At 43.6% G+C, this 20,948-nt stretch overlaps 1 protein-coding gene across 1 annotated transcript; it reads left to right on the forward strand.

Annotated features, from left to right (window-relative positions):
• Positions 1–2,014: 2,014 nt before the first annotated feature.
• Positions 2,015–2,401, forward strand: LOC129517873 (histone H2A-Bbd type 1-like). The gene has a single exon (XM_055338007.1). It carries the CDS (start codon positions 2,015–2,017, stop codon positions 2,399–2,401), a length of 387 nt encoding a protein of 128 aa, XP_055193982.1.
• The last annotated feature ends 18,547 nt before the right edge of the window (positions 2,402–20,948 follow it).

Here is a 20,948-nt window from a genome sequence, read left to right on the forward strand (position 1 = left end):
TACTCACAAAATCAGAAGAAGGCATTTCTGAATTACAGACACATAGATGTACAGGCACAGACAAAAACAGTTTATAGCCTCAATTCTACAATTTCATCCTTGGGTCTAGCATTAACACAGAAACAGTAAACACTCCTGGCACAGATATCAAGTAGATGTTCTCTTTCTGGAGGGCATGAAATTCTGCATTGATATGCGCTAAAAATAGACAAACAAAAAGACCGACAAACTAGATTCTCTGTTGTCTCTCACCCAGCGGGGACCAGATCTCTATGAACAATCAATCAATTTAGAAAGATCTCCAGATGGTCAGACCATAAATACAAATTCTCACCACATGACCAGCAATTGTACTTTTAGGTATATACGCAAGAAAATTGAAGCCATATGTTAACACAAAATCTTGTACCCAAATGCTTGTATCAGCAGGATTTATAATAGCCAAAATGTTGGAAACAGCCCAGATGTCTATCAACTGATAAATGGATAAACAGAATGTGATATATGTTTACAATGGATTATTTTACAGCCATAAAAATACATTAAGTAATGACACATGCTATAATATGGACAAACCTTGAAAACATGCTAAGAGAAAGAAGCCAGGTACAAAATGTTTCACATGAGTCAATTTATATAAATGTCTGGAGTAGGCAAACCTATATAGGCAGAAAGTAGATTGTCTGCCAGGGGTTTGTGGGGAGGGAAGAATAAAGAGTTAAAGCTTTAATGGGTATGGAGTTTCTTCTGGGGGTGATGTAACTGTTCTGGAATCAGAAGTCAGAGTGTCACAGCATTGCAAATGTATTAAAGAAACATTGAATTGTACACTTAAAAATGGCAAAAATGGTGAATTTTATGTTATGTGGACTTTACCTTACTAAGAGAATAAAACGAAAAGAAAACCAAAACCCAAATTCCCAACCATGGCTTTCAATAGCAGGGAAAAACATACTGACTCAAAATGAGCCAAAACCAAAACAGAAACAGTAAGGAAGTAGAGAGAAAAATAAATTATAAAGCGTTAACAGTGTACTAATTGATACATTGGAGTCACTTCAAAGAGCTAAGAAAAGACATCTGGGCTTTAGGTGTTCATATGGGCCACTTTTCTATTATTGAGGTAGATGGCTCTGGTAGATGAAACAATTAGACATATGGATGTTTTCTTCAAAAATAAGGATAATTATTAAAGAAATATAAAATCATGGCACTCATACAGATATGAACACATGGTAAAAACATTTTATCATATGAGCAAATTCGCAGATATTGTTAACTAGTTTACAAGAGAATCCAAAGAATGGAACCAGGAATATTAATTCGGAATACTGAGATGAATATGTAAAAGGAAGCAAAATTGTTTTACCCACTGCATGATAGGGGGATCAATTGAGCCTGCATTGAAGGTTGTACATATTTGTCAGTGACCTACAATTTAAAAAGGGATAGAGGGACGCCTGGGTGGCTCAGCGGTTAGGCGTCTGCCTTCTGCTCAGGGTGTGATTCTGGGATCCAGGATCGAGTCCCACATCAGGCACCCTGTATGGAGCCTGCTTCTCCCTCTGCCTGTATTGCTACCTTTCTTTGTGTGTCCCTCATGAATAAATAAATAAAATCTTGAAAAATTAAAAATAAAAAAGGATAGAAAAGAGCTCAAAGACAACATAAGGTTAGAATACTTCAAGTGGTGTCCTATAGCCAAGGAAAAATTTTTCTCTGAAACATATGTTTTGCTAGAATACTATAGTCAAGTAGAACATTAACGTTCCCTCATACAGAGTTTCAACAGGGAGGCCAGGTTTCTGTCCTAGACGTTTCCAAGGCAATCATGATGAGGCCCCAGTGACCCGATGACATCACAATGTGAGTTGTCATAAAGCTGACTCCCAGTGGCCTCCAGTCACTGACCAGTGCGGCCCATAATAAGCAGGAGTGAGCACTGGTATCCTGACGGACCAAGGCCAGTGGGATTGTTGGGCTGGGCTGATCAGGACCAAACGCAGCCACCAACATGTCTGGAGAAAGAGGCCACGGGCATTCCCGTAGACGGAGGAGGCATGGCCTGTCCCGCTCCAGAAGAGCCGAGCTGCAGTTCCCCATCAGCCGCGTGGACCGCCTCCTGCGCGAGGGTCACTATGTCCACCGCTTAAGCTCGTCCACACCTGTGTTTCTGGCCGGCATCCTCGAGTACCTGACATCCAACATCTTGGAACTCGCGGGCCAGGAGGCCTGCAACAGCCACAAGACGTGCATCACCCCCGAGCACCTGCAGAAGGCCCTGGGCAACAACCAGTACCTGAGCCAACTCTTTGAGGAGAACACCTACTCCCGGGGGGATGGGATGGCCCAGGTCAGGAAGTTGTCAGGCCCGGGCACCGGAGCCGACAGCCGCATCTAGTCACCAGAGCCGACAGCCTTGTCTAGTCGCCGGAGCAGCACGCAGATGAGGAGGGCCTACTTCTCTGGGGGCCCCAGCCATTAAAGGGTTGAAGCCCAGGGCCATGCCTCTGACTAGTTTCTGTCCTTCCGAGTCGGCGGGGTGTGTGAGACACCCAGGAGGAGATCTCCCGTGGGGAGCGGAGGGCGGAAGGGGTGATCAGTGTGGGAGGCTGCAGTCCAGGGTTTCAGGGAGGCGTTTCTCTGGGGACTGCTTGGGGCGAAAGGCCCTGGGGGGAGTAGCTGGCTGCAGAGGAGAGATTTCCTCCTGGTCTCTGAGCAAGTCAAGGCCTGCGGGCTGAGAGGTTGGCAGCGGGTGGGGGGCTTCCCAGGCATGTTGAGTTCCCAGAACCATGGTGGTAACTGGGGAGGTCCCGAAGCTCGTGACTGAGGTGCCAGGAGCTTTATTCATGAGAAGGGAACGTGTAGAAGTCAGGAGGTGATGGCAGTGTGGGTGTATGGAGAGGGTGGCAGAGCAGTTGACGTGAACTTGACGGCATGAACTTTACGTGAAGATTGAGGGGCGATGGGGAACCCATGAAGAGGTATACAGAGTGGAACGGTGCTCAGATTGATTTCATTCACTGATACCCTGCCTCATTCCAAAAAGGGACCTAAGACGATAATATTAGTGCTGTGATAACATTTTGTGGAGTATGTCCTTGTGTCCTCTCCTGTGGACACTGGTATGTTCATTAGTAACATCAAAGGTATTATCTGGCCTAAGACTTGCAATCCTAGAAATTCTTAGTGGTTATTAATAATTGATTGATTGATTTGAGAGGAAGAGGAGGGAGGAGGAGAGGGAGAGAATCTTAGGCTCCATGTGGAATCTGACTCGAGGTGTGATCTCACAACCTTGAGATCATGACTGGAGTCAAAATCAAGAGTCCGATACTAAACCAACTGAGCCATTCATGTGCCACTCATATGTGTGGTAGATTTATTTCTAAATACACTCCATCAAAAGCACATTAGCCTCATTCTCAGAAGAAACACCTAACCTCTCTATGGTCATATATTTGATGGAGCGATCTAGACTTATCAGTGTCTGAATGCACATTTGGAGAGATGTAAATATGTTTTCTGTAAGTTCTGTCCCAAGTGGGAGACTCACAAGTACATGTAATTCTTATAAAGTGTCTTGTGTGTTTTAGGTTAAAAATAGTGTCACGTCAAGTGTCCTTGCAGCCTGTTCTCTTCCTGTGACTGTCAGCATTTAACATTTTCTCTTGTTCATCGAATGCTCAGGGCCCCCCTTCTGTTTCCCCTTGGTGTGTCATAGAGGGCTGTTCAGAGGTTGCCCAGGCACCTTCAACAATGGGGTCAGAGGAGCTGGGTTGGCCATCCCAGTTCACCACTTTCTGGCCTTGTGATCCTGGACAGTCCTCTATTCTGTCTGAGCAACACTTTCCTAATGTGTGAAATGGGGATAATAAGAATTCCTCCATCATTGGATTTTTGGAAAAACATAAAGTTAATGTGTGCCTGTAAACTGCTACATAACACAGTGCGTGCCCTTAACGAATAGCTGTGTGTCTCTCTCCATTTTGGTAGACGAGCTGCTTACATGTAGTTCCCCAAGTGCTCCTGCACCTGGTTTTCCCATGACTCCTGGGTGCTTGGGCCACTGGCTGTGAAACCACAGCCTGCTGAGTCCTGTGGAGACACAGAGGAGTGCCCTAATAGAGGAAGAAGCCAGAAGTATGCCTGGGAACATGGTAGGTCTCAGTCTGGTGTCTCTCCTCCCCTCTGCATGGTGACTCCCCCTCTTTCTGCCTCCTATTATCTTTCAAAGTGTGGAGCTCTCTGTGCCTTTGCCTCCTTCACAGGAGGGTCCTGACAATAATAGGGCCAGGGTTGTGTTTAGAGCTCATTGGAATATGGGCCTGTATAAATAAATATGGGCCTGTATAAAAGAAACTTTTCTTGCTCCCCTAATGCCATTCAACCGAATATTTCCAGAAACCTCACTGTCAAGATGTCCACCCCACATAGTTGTGATTTGTTAGAGAGCCTGGAGGCCCTTCTTGCCTCTGCCAAGTCTAACTGTTACTCTTCTGTTCATCTGAGGATCAAGCAGGCCTCTCCTCAGCAGCTGCAGGTGAGATTGTCCTTCACCTGGTCACAGGAAGCACCAACATTGCTACCCCATCCCTGAAGCAGAGCATCTCTGTGTCCAGGGCATGGTGTCTCATATTCCAGTGTCCTTCAGCCAACAGCGAGTGCCTCTGGGGTGGGTAATGCCAGGGAATCAGTCATTATGCTATGATGTTGATATGTTGGTTAAGTGGCTGATTTTTATAAGCTATTGATTTTGGCTATGGCAGTGGCTTGTTTTAGTGCAAAATAATCTCCTGGGTACTTCACCAGAAGGCGCAGCTAAGGAGAAATTCATTAAAGGCCAGAGATGTGAGAGTAGGTTGATAAATTATGTTGGCTTAGCAGAACTATGTGGTCAGGTGGTCCCCTTACAGTCCATGCAGGAGTTGACACTGATGGTCACTGTGACATTTGCGAGGAGCCAGGCTGCCTGGGCTCCTCAGACTATCCGAGGTCCTAGGTGGAGTTTGGAGTTTGAGACTTAATGACCTCATGAGCCCTCTGCAGCCACGGGGTCATGGGAGAATCAAACAGGGCATTGCTGCCCTCCCATTTGTAAACAGTCGTTCACCTGTGCTTGTGGGTTTCACACAAAACATAGGGTCTGTGCCAACATAGCATGGGTGTATATGCAGCACCTTTCTGAATCCCCCTCTTATCTGGGGACAGGAATCCCACCCTCAGGGGAGGAGGGTGGGCAGAGAGTGAGAGTCCCTACCCTTGGGAATGAATGAGCCATAGATGTTTATGCATTTTGTGCATTTCAAAAATTGGGAGGTAGGTGATAGTGAGGAATGATTAGCTGTAGCTTGGGCCTGAGACAGGGGACACTATTGATGACAAGTGCCCTATTGTGAGTCAAAAATTAAAACTGGGGCAGCACCAGTGGCTCAGCAGTTTAGCACTGCCTTTGGCCCAGGGCATGATCCTGTCATCCCGGGATCAAGTCCCACATGGGGCTCCCTGAATGAAGCCTGCTGCCTCTGCCTGTGTCCTGCCTCTCTCTCTCTCTCTCTCTTTGTCTCTCATGAATAAATAAATAAAATCTTTAAAAAGTATATTAAAAAAATTAAAAGTGGAGTGAATAGGGATGGTCTGGGGAGGGTGTGGCTGCCAAACCAGATCTGTGATCCAAAGCAGGCTAGGGTTAGACACAGATCAGTACAGGGGAAAATATTAATGTGTCAGAAGAGATTAGTCCAAGAGTTGAACTTGACAGGATCCTGGGTCGGTAATGTGGGCTTGGTGTTGGCATGAGCACAAGGCCTGGACACTAGGCTGGCCTCTTACTGACAACAACCTTTGCGAACAGAGGTGTTTGAAGGGTGTTAGAAAGATGAATCCTTCCATGAACATCAGTACTTCATTTCTAAACCATAAATTATAGAGAGGCAGCTCACAGGTGTAATCTGGACAGCAGATGGGTTTTCTAGTCCTACTTGTGTATTTTGATAGAAAATCAGTTATCTGCTAACATTTAATCAAGAACTTTTTACCTGAAGAAAGGACTTGGCACAGGGTGCATTGGTGGAGGTATAGTAAACCTAGTTGAGAATGTAGCTGGAAGTGCATGGGTGCCCGATGCATGAGGTTAGGTGAAGAATTCTCAGGAAGTTCATTAGTGTAGGATACAGCAACTATAGGGCATGTATCAGAAGGTCGTGTGTGTGTGGAAGGTGCAGCCATCGTAGAGCCTGATCAATTAAAAGGTGTATGGCAAGAGGGAGAACCCAGCCTCTAGGAGGATTGAGCAGGAATTGGATGAATGGAGGAAACATCCACTTTGTGCTGGGACCTAAAAGGCTGTGCATGGTTAAAGGGAGCATCTAGCCTAGAGGAAGACTTCTAGGCTATGCGTTGGTAGGGGGAAACCAGCCTAGTGCAGTATGCAACAACAGGTACTGCCGTGGTGGGTGTAGCCAACGTAGGGGACAACCCTGCAAGAAGTCCTTGAGTGGTAGGTGGATATAACCTTGGGTGAGGCTTAACAGGAAGTGCAAAGGATGAAGGAGTACTCTAAGGATGGATTTAGTAGAGCCTAAATGGTAGATGAACCTTAGGGCCAGACATTGAAGATGGTGCATGGAAAGAGGTAGCATGTAGTCTATGGCAGGACTGGACAAGAGGTGCATGGGTAAAATAGCCATTTTAGGTGAGCAACATGTAAGACCTGTGTAAGTGGAGGATTCAGAGAGCCTGGAAAAGTATTCAGTAAGAGGTATAAGGTAGAGGGTACAGACAGGTTAAGGGAGGAGTAGACCAAGGCATGTATGGCTGGTAGGATCTTTCAGCCTAGGGGAGTATTTGGCCTGAGAGGTTTATGAGTAGTAGGCTGTGATCACTTAATAACTATTTTTGATATTCTGTAATTTATGATTTGGCATCCTGAAGTCACTGAGCCATTCTAGTGGCCCAACGTTTTTTCATCTCCATCATCCCAGTGTTCTCTTGTGCATGTAATAACCTTATTCTAAACTCTCCATGTACTCACTAACTTTAATTTGTTTTGCTTCTTGCCTAGTAGGTGATGTCCTCTCATGGCTACTTCACACTGCTGTAGTAATAAAGGTCCTAATTCTACTTTATCCCTCTCTCTGCTTCTCCCTACAAGTTACCATGTGGCTTGCTGGGTCCTTCTGCCCTCTGGGGAACTGTGAGAAACTCTCCTTTGAAAGGTGATTGCCTCTTATGTCTGTTATCTTAATGTGCTCAAAGCAAATCTTGGGTACATTTTAAAACAGTTGGTGCAATGAACAGGGTAGTCTGGTGACAGATGAGCTTGACATGTCTCTGGGTTTACCAAGTGAATCCAACAGGCAGCAGATACTGTGGGAAGGCACTGCTCGCTATTGGCACTTTACTGGCCACTGCATTGTATTCTGTCTGTATGGTATTGCAGTGGTTCTGCAATCTAAATAATAGCAGAGCTCAAAAAGCTTAGTCTTCTCCCAGTGGCTGTCTGGTTTAGGGTGCTGTAATCTGGGCAATGTGGTCCCCATCTGGCTCCTTAAGTGTTTATAATGTGCCAAATCTGGGGAAGAGATCCTAGGGTAGTTGGCTATTATACTGTGTGAAAGTCCTTCCAAAGAAATAGGAAGTGGTTACCTATGTCCCAATATAGGTGTGTCTAATCCAATGAACCTCCACTAGGGCTGAAGTCTGTAGAACTACTCAACTAAAAGCAATTTCCTTCCTAGGCACATTAGCCCTCTTGTAGCAGAAAACCAACCACCTATCGCTACCCTTACAACTGAAAAGACCTGTTGACTAGTGACGTGGTCCACTCTTTTCAAAGACACTGTGGTTCCTTGCAAACGCTTTTGTGTTGGCCATACTCCTTTGCTATTGTCTGTCTTGTTGCTGTATTGCACTTTGTCTCTGAAGCCTGTGGGTTATAAGAGTTCATATTCTTAGAAGCCCTTGGCACAATATTATTGAAAAAAAAAATGGAAGGATAAGGAGCATCTGGTTCCAGCATCTCCAAAAACCCTTTGATGATGGACTCAGTTTAATACTTGTAAAATGCCAGAAGAGCACTATTTACGGATCCTTAGCACTGCAGCATATTAAAATCAAAGCATATGCATAAATCAGGCAGTGTCACAGTTGCCTTCTTGGAGGTGGATACTGACTGTGTGTTGAGTGGGATACCTTTAGAAAGGCAGGCCAATTCTAAACCACTCCTGCAGGTATTTCTTGTAAACACCCAATGGATAAAAACTCTGAGAAATGAACGGGAAATTGAGATAAAGATTCAAAACATTATAAGGCCAAATACACAAACCATCTTTAGGCCTTTGTCCAGAGAGTTCAGGAAAACAGAGCATAATGGGTTCTAAAGGTCTTTACTACTGGCTCCAAACTCTGGCTCGTGGCCTAAGAAATGAGGCAATTCATGGGAATAGCCCAGAATCCTTAAATACAGCTTTACCCAGGAATGTCCACATTCCCCGAGAGAAGTCTTCCATAGGGCTAGATTGTTCCCTATGTGCCCTGGCTAGACTCACACCTTTACTCAGTACACCTACCAAACAGATGAAACTGACACTTATGAGCCGGTTCAGAGCAGTTCCCAGACAATTGCTATGCCGAATGAGCCCCTTACCTTACTACATTGAGTTTTTATGGCCTGGGAATGGGTTCACTGTAGCATAGCCACAGTCTTTGCTAAGGCTCCTGATAAATGGCAAATAGTCGTGGTGGCCAAAACATTATTACTCAAGATTGGCATGGTTCGATGGGTTTATTGTTTTGTAGAAAACCCTGACCCTGCAGTTAATGAAGTGGTTGCAAACCCAGTGTCTACCCTCCTTAACTCAGAATCCAAGAAACTTTTCCTAAATATGGGACTGGCAGGTTATAAATCTGTCCTTCTTCTAACAGGCTCAGCCCACAAATTTAGGGAAGTCCTGGAGAGAACAAATACCTTAGTGGACTTGGAGTGAATCCCCCAACAATAAGCAGGTTTTAGTTTATCAGAACCAGCCACTGGCTGAATCCTCTAGGCATTTCCCCCCTAGCAACCTCCTCTACCTCTGGAAAATTTCTCTTGGGGGAACTTCCATTACCTGTGGCTTCTTCGGACTTCATAGCTGTGCAGCCATCTCACATATTTGGACTACTTATGAAGGCATTTCTCTAATTTAGGACCTTTTCCTAATCCATAACCAGCCCCTGCTGAGGCAGTACAGAGCTTTCAACCATCATCCTCAGACAAACTTGTATATTGGCAACATAAGAGACATGAGCATCCCTCATGAAAAAATTTCAGGCCAATCTACCCTTAAACTCCAGCAATTCAAAAATTTATTAGATGTTGTAGTGAGTTTCTCCTTCATTTTTTTTTTCTCCTTCATTTGATAGGGGAAGCCCTGCTCAGCCAGAGGCTGGCATTATCAGTTCCTAGTTCAAGGAGTCCTCATGCCTCATGTCGTATTCTGACCTTTGACATGGCTGTCACCTGGCCCCTACCCCTAGAGTGATGACAACTCCCTGTATCTTGTCCCACTGCCTGGGGACAGCCGCAGAGAAACTAATCTGATGGTATATTGGAGCCTATAAAATAGCCAATTTTCCCTGGCTCTTTTAGATACTAGAAACAAGTCAGTTATTCTGGGTAACTCTTCTCTTTAAAAAAAATACTATTGAAAATGCAGGGCATATTGGATCACCCCATCCAGAGCATATGAGTCCCACATGATGTTATGATTATATTTATCAAATTAATTAAATCTACAGTCGTGGTGGCCCCTCTGTCTCTGATCTGTCTGAAAGGAGGCATGGACACCATTTATGAAATTCTCTTAAATTGGAACAAACCCAAACCAGTAGCACTTGCTGTGGGACTTGGCTCAGTGTGAACCTGTGAACCCTCCACCTTCTATTATGATTGTCATTATGTCTCAATGCAGGCCACAAGACTGTAGAGCTGGACACAGGCCCATTATTTCAGATCTTTTAAAAACTGATGTTTTGGTTCCTACCATGTGTTCCTTTCAGACGAGAGCTAAAGGCAGGTAAATGAGCATCTAACTAGATGATAACCATCTCCATACAGTTATTCTGTCCATTAAGGATCTATTTCCTAACATTTTTTTAGGTTATTAATGACATCCAGGATGCACCCTGTGATTTCTTTGTACAATAGAGAGGAAGGCCAGTGTATTATTGGAGTGAAGGAACTGGGTGGGTGATATGTAGAGTGTAAAGAAGCCTGCACCATTAGTGCAGTGTTGTAACTGGATAGGGTGTATGACTGACCATCTGTTGATTCAGTGGTTTATCCTGGCAGCAAATATGAATGATCGCTACCTGTGAGTCCAGTGGAGTAGCAAACAAGGGACTATGTATGAACAGAACAAAGAGGGCGAGTCATGTGCTATCAGTGCCCTGGGGGATCTTGGCAGAAGATATGATTGGGGAAAAGAAATGTAGCTTGCACAGTCATTGTGCTGTTTTAATTGGACAAAGTATGTGAATGGAACTAAGAAAGTAGCTCACCCAGTATGTTATACATTAGTTCGAGGAAGAGGGCTTGTGAACAAGGCAAAGAGTAGGAGCCCTGTTACAGGATTATAGTGCCATCACTGGACAAAGGATGTGAATGGGGAAAGAAAAGGTCTTTCCAGGCAGCCCCGGTCGCGCAGTGGTTTGGCACCGCCTGCAGCCCATGGCGTGATCCTGGAGGCCCTGGATTGAGTCCCTCGTCGGGCTCTCTTCATGGAGCCTGCTTCTCCCTCTGCTTATGTCTCTGCCTCTCTCTTTCTCTGTGTGTCTCTATGAATGAATAAATAAAATCATAAAAAAAAGAAAAAAAATGAAAAGGTCTTTCCTTTCTGTCCAAGGGAGTAGGTGACAAGGTAATATGACCAGTCTAACTAGGAAGACCCCTGAAGCATCAGTGCTGTAATGGCAGAATGTGAGTTGGGTGAGAGAACTAGAAGAGGGGATATGAATAAGGCAGGGAAGATGAGGCCTTCCCCATCATTGCAGTGATATGGTTGGCCAGAGAATGTAGAAGGGACAAATGAAAAGGGCCTTACATCATCAATTCATTAGAGCAGCTGGACAGAGGGTATGAATGCAGCAGAGAGGAGTATTTACTCCATAGATGCAGTTAGTCTCTAGACAGAGCATGTGGATGGGGCAAAGAGTAAAAGCCCTACACCAATTGTAGTGGTATAACTGGACAGATGATGTTAAAAAAGAGGAAGAACCCCACTATATCAGGGCAGTCGAGCAACTGGACAATGATGGTGATAAGTGAAAGAGGAGGATTCCCAGTTGATTCCTGCAGTGGTGGTGACATGACAAGTTTTCTGATGGGGGCCGAGATGTCAATCCCCAAAGGTTATGGGTATGACAGGGAAAACCTAATCCTGGATGGCAGATGTGTACAGGAAGTGAGACACATGCTCATACCATCATTATAGTTAGTCTGGACAGCAAATTTGATCATGCCAAAGAAAAGGAGCCCAGCACCATCACTGTCATGATATAAGTGACAGAAGATGTGAAAGGCACAAGGAGAATGTACTTCCTTTCCCGCACCAGTACAAAACACAGTACAGGGCATGTTATCAGGGTCTGGAGGAACAATTCTTATGACTGCATCAGTGCAGGAAGGTAACTGGACAGGGGATGTGACTCGGTCAAATTAGCCTGGTACCGTCAACATAGTGGTGCATGCGTACAGTTCATGTGAACCAGGCAAGAGGAGGACCCAACACCATTTCTCAGTAAAGTCGGAAGAGGGCCCAGAGCACGAAATTCTGAGCAGTGCAGAGTGGAAGAGCCTGAACAATAAACAACACTGTGCCTGGCCACAGATGTAAAGGGGGCAGAGGTTCAAGCCCACACCATCAGTGTAGAGGTGTAACTGCAGAGGGCATTCCAGCAGCATCAGTGTAGTGATGTCATTAAGCAAAATATTAAAATGACGCTTAGAGGGACAACTGAGTGGCCCAGGTCATGATCTTAGGGTCCTGGGATTGAGCTCCATATTTGGTTCCCTGATCAGCAGGGAATCTGCTTCTCCCTCTCCTTCCTCTGTGTACATACTCTCTCTCTTTAAAATAAATAAATAAAATCTTTTAAATTAAAAATAAACAACAAATGACGCAAAGAGAAGGAGGCCAACCCCATTCATGTGCTGGTGTAACTGGCCAGTGGATTTCATCTGTGCAAAGAATAGTCACCTTGCATCATAATTTTTGTAATAATATAATTCGTTAGAAGATGTGACCGGGACTAAGTTGAGGTGTGGTCCTCGTGCATAGCAATGTACTTGGACAGGAATGTGAACCTGGCAAATAGAAAGTGATGTGAGACAACAACTAGACTGGAAATGTGCGTGGTGGAAAGAGGATGAGCCCTGATCTGTTAGTGCATTGATAGAATGGGGCATGACCTGTGAGAGGGAGAAAGAAGCGGAGTCCGACCTGACAAGGTCAGTGGTGAATCGTCACAGGGGATGTGAGTAGACCAAATAGGAGAATCCTCATACCATTAATGCTGAGGTGTAACTGGACAGGGCCCATATCGGGGCTAAGAGGAGGAACACTGCACCAGCAGCACAGTGGTTGCATGGATAGGGATGTGAGCAGGACAAAAAACTGCCGAAGGCAAAGCTGGTATGGTGGTGGTGCTGGGTGGGTGATGTGAGCAGAGTGAAGGGAGGCCTTGTGTTCTCTGGTGTAAATGCATCATGGGTCTTTATGAGCAAGGGAGGGATCTTCACAGCATTGTGACTGTGTTGTGCATGAATGTGGTAGAGGAGGTTCATGCACTGCAGCACAGTTGTGTAATGGGATGGGGTGTGGATAGGGAAAGGGAGTGACGTGCCACCCTCAAGGTGTTCCCTGAGTGGAAAGGAAAGTTGGGAGGAGGAGCACCAGTGCAGTTGTGCATGTGACCAGAGCAGAGAGTAAAACTGTCCTACCAGACCTGGGTTTAGTCTCAGGACGAGAACAGGGCATAGATGAGCACATCTGTACTCGTGCTGCAGTGGTGCCACCAGACCAATGTGACCAGGGTAAAGAGGGTGAGGCCTGACTAATCGATCCTGTGGTGTACCAGAACAGGGGACCAAAAGGCCAGAGGGGATGGTCAGGGAGCCGCATCACCACTGCAGCTGAGTAACAGCACAGAAGATTGGAATTCGTCAGAGAGGAGGAGAGTGACTCGAGAGTGGATATGAACATGCAAAGAAGGGGAGCTCTGAAGTATGACAGGACTCTAACTTAATGGGGGGTATTTACAGGGCACATGGGAAGAGCCCTTCAACATCAGTTCAGTGGAACAATGGGCTGGATATGAAAACGGCAGCTAGGAAGAGCCCTAGCCATCCGTGGAGTGGGTCAACTGGGAAAAGGTTGGGAAAGGGGCATAGATGGGAAGGGCCAGCTCTATAATTTCAGAGGTGTGACTTAACAGGGATTGTGAGAAAGCAAAGAATCAGAAGCCCACACTGTCGGTGGGGTTGTACACTTGGATGGAGATGTGAACATGGCAAAGAGGAAAAACTCAGGCCTTCATTACAGTGATGCATTCCTGGCATGTGAAGAGCTCAAGGGCAAGCATCCCTGCACCAGCAGTCTGATATGGCAACTGGTTAGAAACAGTAAACTGCCCAAGCAGAAACAACCCCATATCATCAGCTGAGTTGTTAGGGATGGAAAAGGAGTAAATAGAAAGCCCACATATCACTCAGTAAAGTATAGGGAAGTTGAATAGGACCAAGTTTTGGAGCCCTTCCCCTCAGTGCATTGGGGTAAATGGAGAGGTGATGTGAATATGGTAAAGGCAGAAACCCCACCCCTGCAGTGCAGTACTAGATGGTTGATATGAACTGGGCAAAGAATAGAGCCCCAAAACATGAGTCTATGGGTATAATGACACAGAATTTAAAGAGATCAATTAGCAGCATCCTCCCCCCACAAGTGTAGTGCTGCAACAGGAAGGGATTGTGAACTGCACACAAGAGCTGCCCTTTTGTCATCCATGTGTGGTTGGGTGTATGGATAGAGAATGGGAAAAAGGCAAAGAGGATAATACTTCATGGCCATATATACCTGGGAGTGTAGTGCGAGTGGGACGGAGAGTAAGATTCTTCTATCACCACTTCAGTGGTGCAAATGGAAAATTTATGAAGACAGGGCAAAGAAGAACCTTCTTAAAGCATGGACGTGGTCATGTAAGTTGTGGGAAAATGTGTACTGGGTAAGGACTAACATCCTCATATCACTACTACGAAGCTACAAATGGAAACTAGGCAGAAACTGGGGAAAGTGGAGCCTCCCCATACCATTGGCCCAATTATGTAAGTGGAGAGGGTGTGTGAATGGGGGTCCTGGGATTGAGCCCCATATTTGGTTCCCTGCTCAGCAGGGAATCTGCTTCTGTGAAATCCTTTTGCATGTCAATGGCATGATTTGAGGGGGACTTCAGCAGCAGCAAGAGGATTATACCCACATCTTCAGATTAAGGCTCTCATGAGACATGTATTTGAAAGGGATGAAGGGCGGGAGCACTTCTTCATCACTGGAGTGGCGTGACTGGATAGTGATGTTTACATACCAAATGGCAGGATTCCTGAACATTCAGCGAAGTATTATTAGTAGGCAGAAGTAGAGATCAAACAGTAGAGCATACACGAAGAGCCCTGCTCCTTCATTGGACTGGCGCCTGGACAGGGAATGTGAACAGGGCAGTCAAGAGTATTCTAACTCCAGTGTGGTGGTGTTGGTTGGCTGCGACTGTGAATGGGACAGTGGTGAACTGGCAACTCGACCAAGAGCAAGAACACCAAACCACCAGTGTAGTAGGGTAATGGGACAGGGGGTATGTATTGGGCCAAAAGCAGTCAGTGGAGATGAATAACTGGATAGGAAGGAGAGTATGAATGGAGCAAATACAAAGAGCTCCAAATTTTTCTTGCAGTGCTATAATTGGGAAGAATGTTTTATGGATATGAAGAAGCCGAGTCTTGCAGCTTATTTAGTTGGGCAGGGCTACATATGGGTCAAAGAAGATGAAATAAGTATAGCGCCAGAACTGTGCAGTGTATACGACATAGTGTGGTTTGAGATGATCCACATTAGTGCTCTGGAGTAACTGACAGTGTATATGTGGAGCCCTGCCACGGAAGTACAGTGGAGTTATTGGACAGTGTATGTGAATGGGGACAGTAGGGGAACACCTGCCTTGTCAGTGCAACTGTATTACTGGATTGTAGGTCCCTGAGGCCATTAGGAAAAGCCCTACAACATCAGTACAGTAGAGCAGTACACAGTAGATGCGAATGGGACCATTGGGAGGAGCCAGCCCTGCAGTAGAGTAACTAGACAGTTTGTGACACAGGGTCAGGAGGAGTCCTACCATCTCATCGCAGGAGGGTAACTGTATAAAGTTAGTGAAAAGGGCAATTGTGAGGACTCCTGCTGCTCAGTGCATGAAATGACTAGATAGTGTATATGAATGAGGTAGTTAGATTGAGCCTTGCCCCATCTCTAGAGTGGAGTAACTGTTAGGTGATGTGAGTGGGTCATTTAGGAAGAGCCTTGCCACGTCAGTGCCCTGTAACACATGGACAGTGTATGTGAGCAAGGACAATTAGGAGGATCTCCACCATATTAGTGTAGTGAATTACAATGTGAACAGAATGGATAGGAGGATCCGTACCCCATCAGCACAGTAGAGTGACTGTGGGCAGTTTTTGAGAGTTCCGCTGCATCGGTGCAGTGGAGTCACTGGGAAGACCCCTACCTGTGCTCTTACAGACTCAGCATTTCTGCCACCATAATTTTGGGAGGAAGCCAGGGATGGCTCTGCCGCCAGCAACTCAGTTCACTCCCAAGTTAGGAAGAACTGGAGTGCTGCTCTTCAGTGCCCCAGGAGAATTAAAAGTGTGCCTTCATGCTAGCGTGATTTATAGTTACAGTGTCATAAGACATTTCATCTTTAATAGACTGATCTGCTTTTTGGAGCTTGAGGTGACCTTCTAGATACTACCGAGATAGTTAATGGAAAGCCAATTCTCCTGCCGTCCTGCTCAGAGCCTGTCGTGTATCTTGTAACATATATCACTGAAGACTCTAAAAGCCGAGGTTCTAAATTTTCAGACACTATAATTGCCCAAGATATATACCCTGACAAATATGCACAATGGTAACACTCTAGAATGTTAGGTAACTAACATGGAAACCAAGTAAATGACCCAAAACCAGTCCAGGCTCTAGTTACTAAAAGTCATCATGGATTATCTGGCAGCCTTGACAAATTGAGTTTCAGCAGAAAAGAGAATGGATCACAAGACAACCCCTGCCACAGTTGGTGCCTTATTGACATTTCCACAGACCAGGAAGTCAGTGGGCTGTGAACGCTGAATTATCCTCTTAAGTCTGGAAGTGATCCCTGCAGGCCAGGCTGCAAGACGTTAGCAGAATGACTTGCAGGAACACGCACCAGTCCTGGATGCTTCTCCTTCTGTTCTGGGAATAAAGGGGTGCCTTGCTTTCAAGGTTGTGGACCTGACAATCGAAAGCAACACTCTGTTCACCATGGAGCCATGTAGCAAGATTGATGTTTCTCACTATATTGTTGTGCTGTATTAAATGTGCCAAAGTTAAAATAGATTGAGAAAGATAAGCCAAATCAAGTTTAATGGATAGATACTCTAAAGATTTAGACAATATTTAACAGTTAGGGGTATGGTGTTCATGGAAGAAAGGAGAGGAAATAAGTTTGGGAGGTGAAGTGAGAAAATAACTTTGAGGAGTGTAACCAGGGTTTGGTGGGGCCACCTTGCACAGTTGTGTGGTTTGCACACTGCACAGAGTGCCCACTCACTGAGGTGGGGACACTGATATGCAGCTCGGAGTCTCCTCTCCAACATGCAAACCCCCTGCTACATCTGGCAGAGAGGCACTTCTTTCTGAGTCCTCTTCTCATAAAAGGGAGACATTTCTTATGGGGAGTAGGAGCTATTCCAGATCATTCCCCTAGATACAGTACCTCTTCACTCTGAAAAGCTACCCTTTTCACCATTCCGGAGGGGAACCTTTCACTCTTCCTGCTGGGAGCCTCCTGTCTTCACAGTGAAGCCAGCACTCTGCTCACCTTCCCTTATGGCAGGGAATGCTTCCGGCTAATACATGCGAAGATTCTATATAAACTGTTGGTGACTCCGAGTTTATGGTGTCAAGGGAATTTTCCTGATGCAGGACAACCAGTTCACATTGTCAGGTACCATGCAGGTTAATGCCCTGAGGCTGTTCTATTTAATGTCTGATTATAGATACAACCAATTCATACTACAGAAACATTTTCAAAGGACTTTGGATCTTATAGGAAGCTCCATCAAAGATTAGGGACCTACTGGGAAACCTCTAGTTTTCCAGGTAAGTTTCTCTTTCATTTATACATTCATTCTACAAACATTTGTTATGTATTTGCTATGTACGAGGCACTGTTACAGGCACTGATGATTCATAGTTTTGGGGTTTTTTTGTGATTCATAGTTTTAATGCTATTTGAAAAGTTTATGTTATAAGTAGGGAGTTAGACATTAATAAAGAACTAAATGATTCCACGATACTCATTGTTTTAGAGAAATAAAGTGAAAACATTAATAAAACTAAATCCCTTTATTGTTTTCCAGGACAAACACAATCACTGTTTTCAAATACGTGTTATAAGCATACACTTGGGGGGAGGCATTATTAAACCAAATTTCTTTTACTAAAAAGGTTTTTAAAAACCAATATAGTTAAAAATTGGAATTATTAACATTTATACTTCTTTGAAATCCTATTTACGGTAACTATTCAGCCTTACTTCCTCTATTTAATTGATTTCCCCATTCACCTTCAGGACTTTTACTATGCACTTCTACTTCAAAGGTTTTATTTTGATTAATTTTTTGAATTTTGATGAATATTTTCAGACATGGTAGAATCTTCAGAGTGTATATAATTGGAATTATTTCTGGGGCTTTCAGATATGATTTGATATAGAATTGTTGAGTCAGACACAGCCTTGTCCCCTTAACCTATTATATGCTGTTGCTTTTGTATCCTCCTCACTGTCTGACACTCAGGAGCATCCTGATTTTGTGCTTGTGGGAATTTTTTTCCTGAAAACCTGTTGGATTATTTTTCTTTGAAGTTCAGAATGTCAGACATTCATATTTAAATATTGGACAGAAAAAATAAATAAATATTGGACAGTTTTTAATTTTGTTTGAACATTTTAAGATATTTTCATCTGAAGATTAACGCTTTTCATCTCAAGAAAACTTTATTCTTTTATCTAAATATTGCTGCTTTTCCATTTGTTTAGGAATTTTCTTCCAAGCATCTGAATAATCTGCATATTGGCTCTCCATTCTCTGTCTTTTATTTTTTTTTAAAGATTTTGTTTATTCATAGAGACAGAGAGAGAGAGAGAGGCAGAGACACAGGCAGAGGGAGAAATGGTCCCCATACAGGAAGCCGGACTACAGGAAGCCGGACTTGGGACTCCATCCTGGGTCTCCAGGATCACACCCCAGGCTACAGGTGGCGCTAAACCGCTGCACCACCGGGGCTGCCCTATTCTCTGTCTTTAATATCTGTTTTTCTTAGACTACTGCTATGCATCTTGCAGGATAAAAGTGGTGTTTTTTTTCTGATTTTATTTTTAAATAATCTCTACACACAACATGGGGTTCAAACTGACAACCCCGACAGAACTCAAAAGTTGCATGGTCTACCAATTGAGTCAGGCAGGTTCCCGCAAAAGTGTTTATATATATATATATATATACATATATATATATATATATATATATTAAAAGATTTATTTATTCATTCATTCATTCATTCATTCATTCATGATAGACATAGAGAGAGAGACGCAGAGACACAGGCAGAGGGAGAAGCTGGCTCCATGCAGGGAGCTCGACTTGGGACTCCATCCCGGGTCTCCAGGATCCCGCCCTGGGCTGAAGGTGACACTAAACTGCAGAGCCACCCGGGCTGCCCAAAAGTGTTTATTCTTTGAATAGCCACATGCATAATATAAAGATGGACATGGTACATCACTAAGTGCAATTTCTTCCTGACATTGTGATTCAATAATTCTATACATTATGTATTGTTCATCATAATTATAGTTAACATCCATCACCATACAATATTATTACATTATTATTGCCTTGTATTTCCTATGCTTTGCTTTTCAACTCTGTGAACTATTTGTTTTATAAATTCACATTTGTACCTCTGGCTTTTTAAAAACATCTTTACTAAATTATCACTAATATACAGAGAACTGCATACATATAATGTGTACAGTTTGATGAGTTTGATTATATGCAATTATCCCTGATCCCATCAGCATAATCAAGGTAATAGCCATATCCAACACCTCCAAAAGTTACCTCGTGTCATATTTGTTGTTGTTATTATTTGTTTTTGGTGTTCTAAGCACTTAATTTGAGATCTACCCTATTAACAAAATTTGAAGTACACAATAATATATTGACTCTAGCCACTGTGTTCAAGATAATGCTAGATGAAAGAGTTCTCATGATTGGCTGTATGTGTCTTAACAGTATCTTTTGGAGACTAGAAGTTAAAGCAATTTTTTTTTTTGCTTTTTAATTCATTATTTTTGAAGTATAATAGGAAATAAAACATAACTAAAATGTTAACATTAGAAAAAATGTGTGGGAACTAGAAAATTAAGAGAAAATGCTTTGATTCTGGATTACATTTTAGTATCTCAAACTTTCCTTCTTTTCTGACTTTGCTTTTATATTTCTTTGAAAATTGTCAGATTGACCCATCAAAAGTAACAGGGCTTTTTTCAAGATGGATAAGGGAAGGTTTTTTTTTTTCCTTGTGGTAAATATACATAAGTTTAACATTTTAACTATTTTAAGTGTACATTTCAGTGACATGAAGTCCATTCACATTGTGCTACCATAGATTTTAATTTTAAAGAAGTTGACCGTATCAAATTTTTCCTTTGCAGATCATGTTTTTCGTGTTGTATCTAAAAAGTTATCAACAAACTCGAAGTCAGCTAGATTCTCTCCCATGTTATCTTCTAGGAGTTTTATAGCTTCCCATTTTATATTACTCCTATAATTCATTTTGAGTTAATTTTTGTGAAGGTGTAAAGTCTGTGTCTGTGATCATGTTTTTGTATGTGAATGATGCCCAGTTCTGGCACCATTTATTGAAAAATCTGTGCTTTCTCTATTTAATTGCCTTTGTACCTTTGTTATAAATCAGTTGACTGTATTTGTGTGGGCCTGTTTCTGAGTTCTCTATTCTGTTGCATTGGTCTGTCTGATACTTTGCCTATCCCACACTATACTGATTACTTGATTACTGTGGCTTTACAGTAAGTCTTGAGTTTGGTAATGTCAGGCCTCCAACTTTGTTCTCCTTCATTATTGTGTTGATCATTCTGGGTCTTTTTCTTTTCTATATAAATTTTAGAATCAAGTTTTTCAGATCCCCAAAATACATTTCTGGACTAGCAAAGAGGTGGAAGCAACCCAAATTTCTGTCACTGGATAAATCGTTCAAAAAGATGTGGTATAGGGCAGCCCCAGTGGCTTAACGCTTTAGCGCCGCCTTCTGCGCAGGGTATTATCCTGGAGACCTGGGGTCGAGTCCCATGTCAGGCCCCCTGCATGGAGCCTGCTTCTCCCTCTGCCTCTCTTTCTCTCTCTCTCTCACGAATTAATAAATAAAATCTTCAAAAAAAAATGTGGTGTATACATACAATAGAATACTATGCCCCCTTAAAAAGGAAGGAAATCTTCTCATAAGCTACCACATGGATGTACACTTAAGATTTTATGGTAAGTGAAAAAAAAAAAAAAAAGATTTTATGGTAAGTGAAATAAACAG

Source organism: Nyctereutes procyonoides, unplaced genomic scaffold, assembly GCF_905146905.1.
Source record: "Nyctereutes procyonoides isolate TBG_1078 unplaced genomic scaffold, NYPRO_anot_genome, whole genome shotgun sequence".
Taxonomy (NCBI): Eukaryota; Metazoa; Chordata; class Mammalia; order Carnivora; family Canidae; genus Nyctereutes; species Nyctereutes procyonoides.